Below are 12,868 nucleotides of genomic sequence, written 5' to 3' on the forward strand. Positions count from 1 at the left end.
GTGATAAAGCTTCTTTTTTTCTTGAGATCGTTAAATTTATCAATGCGTAATAATCTGTATATAATTATCAGCAAGAGAGTTTAAATTCGTAATGATAGCGTTCTTAAGAATTCAAAGTTTTTAGCTCAATTTAAAAAAAATGAAGAATCTTAAATATGAGATCCAGATTTTTTTATTTGCTGTATGTGTTAGAACAATTTTATATAGCTATATCTCCATAGCACTGGAAAGACTTTTTGCTTCCCAAAAAAATATATCCCGGCAATTCTAACAATTTGATCCGGGATTCCTAGGTTCAGTCGAGTCGGTCACCTGGGGTGTTCATTTATTCGGGCGATTTGTGAACGATCCAAAAAGGAGGATCGGCGCACGGAATACCGGAGAATTTTGCAGATTCCATCAAGGATATCAGGCGGAGCGTGTTATCATGTCCCGATTCCTTTGGCGGTGTTTCCTTGACGATAACAAAGATGATACGATAGTCTCGTGACCCAAATGCGAAATTGTTTATCGTCCGATATTGCACGATCGAGAAACGGCGTCCGCGTCCGTCCGCCGCCCGTCGCGCCTCGCCGAGGTGGGTGCGCGATCTTCATGTGGAAAGCAAGCGAAAGATATTAATTCCGCCATATCCTAATTGCATTATATCTCATGCCTCGCCTTCGCGAGAGCGGCTCGAAATCGCGAAAAATATACACACGACGTTGGCATCGGTTGCCAGAAAGGCAATCGCGAATTTCTCCGCGCACTCGGAGATTCAACCGCGACAGGATGTTTTCGAGAGCTACGGAAATATATGCAACTGTGAATGTAAACTATAGCGATGTGTAGCGCAAAGAAAAAAAAAGGATCGGTGAGCCAACGATGCTGACGGTAGAAAGGATCACAGCGAGATGCGTATCGAGCGAATAACTCTCGGCTCGAGGATTGAGTTTCAGAGTTTCATTTGAATCAAGAGACACGGTAGTGTCTCGCGCCAAGTACACGCGGAGCGAGACCGACCGTGACTCTTTTACGCGACGCGACGGGTTGCGAGTACCCGAGATGTTGAGATCTCGATAACGAGTGAACGGATCAAGTTCTAAGTAGGCTTGATCGATAGCTTGGGGTCCAATTAGGGGGGGGTTTCTCTCATAATATTCCGCTACGTGCCTTACGAGCGGAGATATTGCGACGCAAAGTCCAAATGTGAAAATTTATTTTTAAGATACTCCTCCTAACGCTGCGATCTATCAGAGAAACGTCACTTTCACTTTTTCGACGCTGGCGGCGCAGGTATCGCCAGTTTCGATATCGCGCGCGTATTTCAAAATTAGGTCGATAAACTTATCGGTCAGGAGGAAGATTTCTATTTAAGTAAAAATTAGGTATATATATAAAATAAATATTGAGTCAACGGAAAAGTAGGTTCTCTATGCTTGGCAGAAAGTGCCGCTAGGGAATTTTTAAGTCGATTCTTATGAATCAAGCTTGAATTTGATGTCTATGTATCCCAGGTTGCCGATGACAAGGTCCAGATAGTGCGCTTTATAGTTTTCGGTGTCCAGGTGTAATAATACGTTGAATTCGATGTCTACGTGTCCCAGGTTGCCGATGACGAGGTCCACATAGTGCGCTCCGTAGTTTTTGGTGTCTACGTGTATTAATATCTTGAATTCGATGTCCACGTGTCCCAGGTTGCCGATGACGGGATCCAGATAATGCGCTTCATAGATTTCGGTGTCCAGGTGTAATAATACGTTGAATTCGATGTCTACGTGTCCCAGGTTGCCGATGACGAGGTCCACATAGTGCGCTCCGTAGTTTTTGATGTCCACGTGTTCCAGGTTGCCGATGACGGGATCCAGATAATGCGCTTCATAGTTTTCGGTGTCCAGGTGTAATCGTACGTTGAATTCGATGTCTAGGTGTCCCAGGTTGCCGATGACGAGGTCCACATAGTGCGCTCCGTAGTTTTCGGTGTCTACGTGTATTAATACCTTGAATTCGATGTCCACGTGTCCCAGGTTGCCGATGACGAGGTCCACACAGTGCGCTTCATAGTTTTCGGTGTCCAGGTGTAATAATACGTTGAATTCGATGTCTACGTGTCCCAGGTTGCCGATGACGAGGTCCACACAGTGCGCTCCGTAGTTTTTGGTGTCTACGTGTATTAATATCTTGAATTCGATGTCCACGTGTTCCAGGTTGCCGATGACGGGATCCAGATAATGCGCTTCATAGTTTTCGGTGTCCAGGTGTAATCGTACGTTGAATTCGATGTCTAGGTGTCCCAGGTTGCCGATGACGAGGTCCACATAGTGCGCTCCGTAGTTTTTGGTGTCTACGTGTATTAATATCTTGAATTCGATGTCCACGTGTTCCAGGTTGCCGATGACGGGATCCAGATAATGCGCTTCATAGTTTTCGGTGTCCAGGTGTAATAATACGTTGAATTCGATGTCTACGTGTCCCAGGTTGCCGATGACGAGGTCCACATAGTGCGCTCCGTAGTTTTTGGTGTCCACGTGTATTAATATCTTGAATTCGATGTCCACGTGTTCCAGGTTGCCGATGACGGGATCCAGATAATGCGCTTCATAGTTTTCGGTGTCCAGGTGTAATAATACGTTGAATTCGATGTCTACGTGTCCCAGGTTGCCGATGACGAGGTCCACACAGTGCGCTCCGTAGTTTTTGGTGTCTACGTGTATTAATATCTTGAATTCGATGTCCACGTGTCTCAGGTTGCCGATGACGGGATCCAGATAATGCGCTTCATAGATTTCGGTGTCCAGGTGTAATAATACGTTGAATTCGATGTCTACGTGTCCCAGGTTGCCGATGACGGGATCCACATAATGCGCTCCGTAGTTTTTGGTGTCTACGTGTATTAATATCTTGAATTCGATGTCCACGAGTTCCAGGTTGCCGATGACGGGATCCAGATAATGCGCTTCATAGTTTTCGGTGTCCAGATGTAATCGTACGTTGAATTCGATGTCTAGGTGTCCCAGGTTGCCGATGACGAGGTCCACATAGTGCGCTCCGTAGTTTTCGGTGTCTACGTGTCCCAGGTTGCCGATGACGAGGTCCAGGTATCGCGCTCCGTAGTTTTCGGTGTCTAGGTGTAATAATACCTCGAATTTGATGTTCACGTGTCCCAGGTTGCCGATGACAAGATCCACATAGTGCGCTTCGTAGTTTTCGGTGTCTACGTGTATTAATATTTTGAATTCGATGTCCACGTATTCCAGGTTGCCGATGACGGGATCCAGATAGTGCGCTTCATAGTTTCCGGTGTCCAGGTGTAATCGTACGTTGAATTTGATGTCTACGTGTCCCAGGTTGCCGATGACAAGGTCCACATATTGCGCTCCGTAGTTTTCGGTGTCTACGTGTATTAATACCTTGAAATTGATGTCTAGGTGTTTTAGGTTGCTGATGACGAGGTCCACATAATGCGCTTCATAGTTTTTGGTGTCTAGGTGTATTAATAACTTTAAATCTGAATGGGTGCGTTCAGCCGATACTCCGCTAGCCTAGCAATCGTGAGCAGTTGCTCGTTTTTGCTCGTTTCTTCTCTTTTTAATCCAGTAAGTCAAAAAAGAGGAAACGAGCGAAAACGAGCGACTGCTCACGATTGCTAGGCTAGCAAAGTATCGGCTTAACGCACCCAATGTAGGACACGTAGATATCGAATTCGAGGTATTAATACATGTAGACACCGAAAACTACGAAGCGCACTATGTGGACCTCGTCATTGGCAACTTGGAACACGTGGCCATCAAATTCAAGGTATTAATACACCTGGACACCGAAAACTATAGAGCGCGCTATGTGGACCTCGTCATCGGCAACCTGGGACACCTAAACATTGAATTCAAGCTTGATTCATAAAAATCGACTTAAAATTTCCCTAGCGGCAGAATTAAAATTATGTCATGACATAATAAAAATCGCTGAATTAAAATTATGTCTAGACATAATAAAAATTGGACAAAAATTATGTTTAGACATAATAAAAATTGGATGAATTAAAATTATGTCTGACGTAAAAATAATTATCAAAAATATCGATACCTGAAGATATCGGTACATATACAGTGGCGAACAACATTCAGTAAGACACGCAAATAAAAATAAATAAAGAATTTTACAGTTAACGACTTATTAACATTAATCATGCTTTATTGCGATTATGTTTTATGTTGAAATTGAAAAATATATACAAGGTGTACAACTAAAAGGGTTACAGATTATTATTTTTAAAAAACTGAGCAAAATATTAAATTGTTGTTTTCTTTAGAAATAATAGTTCGTAACACTTTTAGCTTCATACCTTGTATTATATACGGTTTATGAAATTATAAGATATATTGTTTATAAGATTAAGTTGCGTAACACTACAAAAAGGCGTGATATCCGTACAAAATTACCTTTTTAAAAAAAAGGTAAAATGAGCGCCAAGTACACGCATAATAGTGTATATGTATTATGTTGTTACCCTGTTATGTTGTTACCTCGAAAAAAACAAAGTGGTAGTATTATACCTCCAAATAGCTTTATCCTGTACATACTGTTTATACAATGCGTAATATACTACAAAAAGGCGTGATATCCGCACAAAATTACCTTTTTTAAAAAAAGGTAAAAAAAGGCGCCAAGTACACGTATAGTAGTGTATATGTTGTTACCTAAAAAAAAAAGAAAGTGGTAGTATTATACCTCGAAAAAACCTAAGTAACAAGTGTTAGATCTTTATATCTCGAAAAATCTCGAAAAAATCTAAGCAGTAGTATCTTTATTTCCGAAAAATTATAACCCAAGTGATACACGTCACAAAATTATGTTACCTTATCAAAAAGAAGAGTCGCGCTTCAAGTGATCTATTACAATTACAAAAAAGAAATGATATCTCTTTAAGTTAGAGCGCCAATTACAGAGAGAACATGTATATTGCCTCAAAAAATAATTGTTGCACTACATTGAAAAATCTTTACATTGTGTCAATTAGAAAAGAATGTATAATAACAATTTTATAAGATTAAAAAATTTTATTTAAATTTAACAAGGGAATACAAGATATTTAAATACAAAGTTATTTACATGTGTATTTTTTAATGGCCACAAAGAATTACAGAGGTAACAGTACAAAATAAAAATATTTTATTAAAATACATAAATTTTTCTTGTAAAAAAACTTGGCGCTGCTAGACCTTGAAATTTTAAATAAATAAATAAACTTATTCTATACTTAATTATAAGCCGCATTATCCGCCGTCCGCGTAGTCACGCACACCCATATCACTCACTCCCACATCCACGCTGATAATCATTTAATATTACTCCCATTGTATTCTTCTCTGAATTATTTTTATTTATTGTTGTTTTTATTTATTTAAAAGGTCTAGCAGCGCCAAGTTTTTTTACAAGAAAAATTTATGTATTTTAATAAAATATTTTTATTTTGTACTGTTACCTCTGTAATTCTTTGTGGCCATTAAAAAATACACATGTAAATAACTTTGTATTTAAATATCTTGTATTCCCTTGTTAAATTTAAATAAAATTTTTTAATCTTATAAAATTGTTATTATACATTCTTTTCTAATTGACACAATGTAAAGATTTTTCAATGTAGTGCAACAATTATTTTTTGTGGCAATATACATGTTCTCTCTGTAATTGGCGCTCTAACTTAAAGAGATATCATTTCTTTTTTGTAATTGTAATAGATCACTTGAAGCGCGACTCTTCTTTTTGATAAGGTAACATAATTTTGTGACGTGTATCACTTGGGTTATAATTTTTCGGAAATAAAGATACTACTGCTTAGATTTTTTCGAGATTTTTCGAGATATAAAGATCTAACACTTGTTACTTAGGTTTTTTCGAGGTATAATACTACCACTTTCTTTTTTTTTTTAGGTAACAACATATACACTACTATACGTGTACTTGGCGCCTTTTTTTACCTTTTTTTAAAAGAGGTTAAATATACCGCGAGAGAGAGATCCGCAAACGTTGGCGTGCAGTTTTCCCGGAGGTAGCGTGAATTATTATTATTACGATAAATTGTGTTAAATCGATAATGACAAGCAGTTAATCCTTGAATTATATGGGATGGGTCCGTTATTGATGATACAACTGGGGGGACGATTCATGCATTATTAATGCATTAATGCCTAAGCGAACTTGCAACAATAGGACCTTGCGGCACGGCGGCGTATGTATATTCGGTCCTGCGTAAGCCGCATCCTCGCGAAACGTCGAGAGGCATCCTGATGCATTGTAATAAAATACTATTATATTGCTAAGGTCGCGAAGGCGAAGTCGGCGCGCAAGAACCGTCGATAAAGAATCTTCGAGCCATTCCAGCTTGCGAGTCAGCGGCGTTTGCTCGACGCGAAACGAAACGTTGAGTTTCGACTAATTTACGTACTTGGACACGGAAGATAGACTCTTTTTTTGCGCTTTTTCCATCGGGTTATCTCTCTCTCTCTCTCTCTCTCTCTCTCTCTCTCTCTCTCTCTCTCTCTCTCTCTCTCTCTCTCTCTCTCTCTCTCTCTCTCTCTCTCTCTCTCTCTCTCTCTCTCTCTCTCTCTCTCTCTCTCTCTCTCTCTCTCTCTCTCTCTCTCTCTCTCTCTCTCTCTCTCTCTCTCTCTCTCTCTCTCTCTCTCTCTCTCTCTCTCTCTCTCTCTCTCTCTCTCCCTCTCATGTCCGTTTCGCGTATAAACAGCCAGGCTACGATGTGTTCGACGCCGCCTTATAGGAATTAAATAGCAAATTAATAATCCACATGTCCTCGACGTTAGTCGGCTGCGATAGACATCGGCGACCACCCCGACGAGCGTGCGTACATAAGCATAAGACTCGATAGTTCTCAGATACTAACAGAATCGTTCGCATTCGGTATTGGCGCGTCAGACGATCGACGACTATATTTTATTGGTAATTCTTTGCGTATGAAACACGTCATTATGTAATTGTGATTTAAAAATATCAAAATCATATTTTCATATAATTTCTGAGGGAAACGGAATATATATATATATATATATATATATATATATATATATATGTAATAGAAAACATGCAGAAATGTTTCTCATGTTTCTCGTAATGAGAGGTTGTTTTCATGACTTTACTTCGATCAAGCATAAGACGTTAGAAAATTGAAAATATTACAAAATCAGGTTTTTTAAACGCGAAATATTGTATAAAAAAATTTTATATCTTCGGCTTATTTTTAGATCCTGCTATACTAAAAAAAAAAAATTACAAAATCTAACTACTAAAAAAGACTGCTGAACACACGCTACAAAAATATCGCTGTTAAAAATTTTTCGGGAGTAAAAATTACAAACAATTATTAAAAATCCACCGTAGGGCTGGCTTGCAAGATAGCCCTGCTGAAAATTCAATAAACCGTGCATGGTCACGGGAGATACCGCTATCGGAAATTCAGATATTACAGGTCCATTAGTCGCTTGGAGGAGGGCCTCCCTGGAAAAATGTGACGATCTCGTGGCGCGTATGTGCAACTTGCATGCGCCGCATGCACGAGCCCGGCAATATACGGCGCAGATACGGACGGCCGAGGATCTCGCGCGCACGGGAACTTTCTAATGCCTGCATTAATATTTTTGTGCCTGGGAGCTAGAGCCGGAGTTGCGTCAAAAGGTCGGGGCGCTCGCGCGCGCGCCGTTTCTTGCACGCGCGCGCCGTAAAACGGCCGGATATAGTACATCGAATTCAACGGCGTAGAGAGAGACGAAGACGGGGAAGACGATATTATTTCGCTGAATAACGCCGCATAGCTCCGGTTGTAGCTGGAGAGGAAACTTCACTGCGACCTCATCATGCAACAAGCACACTGTCGTCATTCCGAAGGAAACAAACCGTCCCTTCTTCTTCTTTTTCTTTGATCTGCGTCTATTCATTGATCCTGGATTTTAAATGCCATCGATGTGTATTTATTTATCTGTATTGTTATCAGTGCTTGTATATAGATGATTTCAAAATAATCTGAGATAAGCATGAGATAAAAATCCGTATAAATTTATTTTAGAGATGAAGATGATTTTATTTTTAATAAATCTAGATTTCTAGATAAAAGATGAGATAATTATCGTAATATATCTTATAGATAATGTTTTAGATAATTTTGTGTTTATGAGACTATTTATAAAAATTTATAAAAGGAATTATGCGGATTATAAAAGGGATTAAAACAGTTTTTGTTTTAAGTTTTTATTTCTCAAAAAAAAAAAATTTTTTTTTTGAGTTTTTTATCTAAGCGGTTTCGACGGGATATAGGGGAAAGTGCTGTACCTTGGGTACAACTGTACGTTGAAACACTATCATAATCGAATGGTGTTTGCATCTGGCGACAACTTATGGTGCCTTGTGTGTGTGTGTGTGTGTGTGTGTGTGTGTGTGTGTGTGTGTGTTGAGTTATTTCTTTTTAAATCTGTAGTTTTGTATTGTTGCGATTATTTACACGTAAGTTATATCGACTTTTGTATTTCATGACGTTTAAAATAAATTTATTGAAATTTTTACTGTGATTTTTGTAATTTTTTATAATAAAGGTATTGTCATCAGCCAAGGATAGTAAAAATGTGTCAAATATGTAGAATAATGTAGTAAATTATTTATAACTTTATTTCTGACCTATAAACTGTCAACTAATTTTTTATTAGAAATTGGTTTCTATGTACCTTTGAACATGAAAGTTGATGTACCTTGGAACGCTATTTCAAAAGTATATTAGCTGATTGTTATCTTTATATAACTTTTAGTTATTTGTTTAACTGCATTTTTTTCTATTTTTACTGACAACTAGAGTAATTGGAAGCTATTTGTTTAAACGTGAAATGAAAAGGCCAAAACCGGATGCTGAAGCTTTGATATCTGCTGTAAATGCAGTTTTAGGAACTGAAACAACGAAAGTATCTCTCACTGAGAGAAGCAATTAAAATATATAACGTAAAATTTTACTGTCCGTTAAAAGATGCTGAAATAATTTATTAGAATTAAGAGTAATATTATTTTTTTAATTTTATTTATTTTTATTTTTTACCTTTTTTGTTTTATTTTATTAACAAATATTTTATCAGAGAGAAAAGTAAAAGCAATTAAAAAAAACATGCAAGGTTACTTAACAAATTCATGAAATAAGAGAATGGCTGTTTTCATTTATGATGATAATGATTTATCTCGTCAGACTTGATTATCTTTTTCAGTTTAATAATTTACCAAATTGTAAATGTAAACTAAATTTAATAAAATATTATATTTCTTTGAAAAATTTACTTTTTTTTTTAATTGAAATTTTTCAGTGTTCTAAGGTACAATGAGAGTGTTCCAAGTTCCAAGGTACATTAGGCTACTGTACTTTAAAACAAAATTTTTAATTGTAAAAAAAGTTGCTGTATTTTCTTACCAGATAGAAATAAAAATTTGGGTTTTTTGTATACTAAAATATATATTGTACTTTAATAATATATATATTTCAAATTTTTTAAATTGAAACTGTAGCTCAGAAAAATCAAAAACTTAAAAAAAAGTGTTTTGAGGTACAAGCACCTTCTCCTACTTATTTGATATGCTCAACTAAAAAGGCGCTCTACTAGCCACTCAAAAAAATGTTTTGCAAGTGTAGATAGAATTCTAGGTGGCACAACAAAAATGTATCGCTGTTTTTTGTATCTGTTAGAATATTGTTTGCCACATCTAGAATTTATAGCAGCAACATTCTAGTAATATCTTCTGGAAAATTTAGGTCCCATTACTAAATATTTATCACTGCATTAGATAAATATGAGTTTCGATACCACAGCTAGAACGATCTTTGTGAGAAATATAGCTGCCGATTATAACTGCAGCAGCGAGACAATATAACAACATATTCTAGATGTCATAGCTAATTTATTTTTGTAGCTGCAGCTAAATTAATTGTATACTTTTTTAACGTATACCTATGCAATATGGCTGCGTTTGGTAATAGAAAAAGCAGCTTCGCAATTATAAGATTTTTTATATAATATGATTGGTTTGTACATTTATAGATCCATGCGGGAAACTATAAGGGCAAGAACCAATCATATTTAAGAATCTTACAACAATTGCAAAACGGATTTTTCTGCTTTTAACTATATAAGGGAAGATGTAGTGTAAAATAAAATACCACTTTATTAAAAAAAATACAGTTTATTTACCTTGTTACAATTATAACTATATTATAACTATACCTAATAACTAAAATCAATAGGCTAACTTTTCACATTTGCTCAATTCATCTTCAATAATAATTTCTGTTAATTTGTTTCATATTGTTATCATGCTTTAAACAAGGGCCTTGCTTCGCCAGTTGCAATATACATCTACTCGTAGCTGTTTTATTTAAAAGATGTCGAAGTTGCTAACAAGAAAGATTCAAAATTTTTGGAAATTGTTAACCAAATATTTTAAATATACAAAGGCATTGTATGCAAGAACACTGTACAACATCAGATTATTGATAACTTACTTCACCTCGTTTCACATTCGGTTCATTACTTTGTCGACTCCTTTTTTGTGAAGAGATATTTTTTGATACGTTTGCTGACTATCTTCTAATGATAAATTTGAAGTATCCTGTGTTGAAGAAATATTTTTTGGCGTTTGTTGACTATCTTCTAATGATAAATTTAAAGTATCCTGTGTTGAAGAAATATTTTTTGGCGTTTGTTGACTATCTTCTAACGATACATTTGAAGTATCCCTCGAAATACCCTGTATAAATAGAATGTTTAAAAATAGAAACATTTTTTTTTAAATAAATGTTTAAGGTAAATATTAAAGCATTCTTACTGGTTGAGGTGAAAGAGAAATAGTAATCTCATTTATATCTTTACTATGTAATTTTTGAAGATTATTATTATCATTCTGAAAAAATAGAAAAAATTATAAGCAAAGTGATAAGTCATAGGAACCTTTATTTATAAAGATATTTTATGTTAAAGAGATATATTTTATGCTAAAAAATTTAATGTAAATTGTAATGAAAAGAAGAAACTCAGAATTGTAATCTTAAACTGTAATGAGACATTTCTGAAATAAACTTTCTCAGATTTTATTAAAGACACTGAGACACAAAGTAATTGTTACAAGGTTTTTTACAGAAACCTATGTTGAATTTACATTTGTGTGCAGTCTCTGCAAACATATTAGATTATTAGAAATCATATGAATTTTTTTCTCGTATTTTGCATCAAAATAAATTAAGTTTTCCGCATGCCACATTCATGTTATTCATATTTAATAAATCAGATTAGTAAAATATACCGAAAATTTTCTTTTCTTTATTCATACATTAATAAGCACCTATTAATCTTTATGAAATGTCACACGGTTTAATTAAAAATATAAGACATGTACATTTTATTATAAAAAATAAATAATTAATTTACAAGAAAAAAAATTCATATATCGTTTTTTGTTTCTATCGTCATCATTCAATATATCTGCAGTGACTGATTAGATGCCTTAAATATTTATTGTAATTGTCAACACAAACTAATGATGTCATACCTCTATTGATACAAATTTGCTCTCCTTCATCAATTCTTTTACATTTTTGACAAATCTCATTCTATGGCCAGGGACTGGAATGACAGCATTTAATACATCCTTCCATTCAGGTAGTAATAGAAGTTGAAGTTCACCAACTTCTATACAATTACCTACAAAATGTGAACATTTAGATATGAGTTAAAACACTTGTTTTACGTCAAAAAATTTATCTCTAGAGAAGACCAATATACATATAAAATCATATAAAGTATAAATAGTATCTATATATGTATATGTAGTTAATTTCTATGTAACATTTTTTGTTAATAAATATAGATATATGTATTCATGTCACAGATTAATCTGTGTTCATGTCTTATACACATTGTATGACGTATATTTTCTAAATTTACATCCAAAAATGGATTTTATGATATTTGATAAACATTTATAATTATTTGTTGATATACTAACTATATAGAAAATAGAGAACAATTTTTATTTTTATTTTTTATCAAGAGACACAGTAATGTCTCGTGCCAAGTACACGCGGAGCGAGACCGATTAATATAACCTACGTTAAACACGAATAATGGCATGTGAAAAAACTATTTCAACAATTGCGATAAATTCATATCTAATATGATTGCAATAAGTAATGAGAAAACTTAATGGTACTTATTTTCGTACTTACTTTCAAACGCCGATGCGTATTCACTGAGATTCCAGTTTTTTAATAAGTCCTGAATCGTCAATTCCAGTTCATCAATAACCATCTCATGTGACATGATTATATATAATGAACACTTCACAATTAGAATACGTGCGTGGATCGGCGGCTCGCCGTTATTCACCGTCGTCGTCGTCGTCTCCGTCACCCGGCCGTCGAGTTCTCCCTCGAACGAAGGCTGTGTTCCGATATTCACTGCAATGCACTGCCAGTACTGAAAATCTATACACGTGACGTAAATTATAGCTCTTCAGAACTGGCAGTGAATATCGGAATGCAGCTGATCACCTACGCTGCTCACTTCGCGCGCGAACACTGCCATGGACTGACTGAACCGGCACAGTCTTGCATCATGCACGCAGCACGTGAAACAGTTGAGCGCGAGAGATTCTTAAAAACAGTTTAGACGGATTGGGCGCATTATACAAACTGTTTTGATGTAAGGATCATATATTCATTTGTCTCGCTTGCCGAATCTTTTCTGTGTACCATAGTCAAACTTTCTAACAGATCTGATTGTGCTAAACATGGATAGGCGCCACAGAAAAACTGTCTTTCTACATTTCACTAACAGTTCAGATATAAATTCTGTCTCTG

General features: G+C 35.7%; 1 protein-coding gene across 1 annotated transcript; it reads right to left on the reverse strand.

The window, feature by feature from the left end:
• Positions 1–10,210: 10,210 nt before the first annotated feature.
• Positions 10,211–12,585, reverse strand: LOC143905540 (uncharacterized). The gene is made up of 4 exons (XM_077421001.1): positions 12,236–12,585; positions 11,560–11,711; positions 10,840–10,914; positions 10,211–10,761 (listed from the first exon to the last, which is right to left on the reverse strand). The coding sequence occupies exons 1-4, from the start codon at positions 12,327–12,329 to the stop codon at positions 10,528–10,530; spliced, it is 555 nt and encodes a 184-aa protein (XP_077277127.1). The 5' UTR covers positions 12,330–12,585; the 3' UTR covers positions 10,211–10,527.
• Between the last annotated feature and the right edge of the window lie 283 nt (positions 12,586–12,868).

Source organism: Temnothorax americanus, unplaced genomic scaffold (genome assembly GCF_048541705.1).
Source record: "Temnothorax americanus isolate GAGA-0224 unplaced genomic scaffold, ASM4854170v1 Scaffold63, whole genome shotgun sequence".
Lineage (NCBI taxonomy): Eukaryota > Metazoa > Arthropoda > Insecta > Hymenoptera > Formicidae > Temnothorax > Temnothorax americanus.

Coding starts and splice junctions, on each gene's coding strand:
- LOC143905540 (XM_077421001.1), bottom strand. CDS start 12,329: ATGTCACATGAGATGGTTATTGATGAACTGGAATTGACGATTCAGGAC. Junction 11,712..12,235: donor ATACGCATCGGCGTTTGAAA/GTAAGTACGAAA, acceptor CACATTTTGTAG/GTAATTGTATAGAAGTTGGT. Junction 10,762..10,839: donor TTTCTCTTTCACCTCAACCA/GTAAGAATGCTT, acceptor CTATTTATACAG/GGTATTTCGAGGGATACTTC.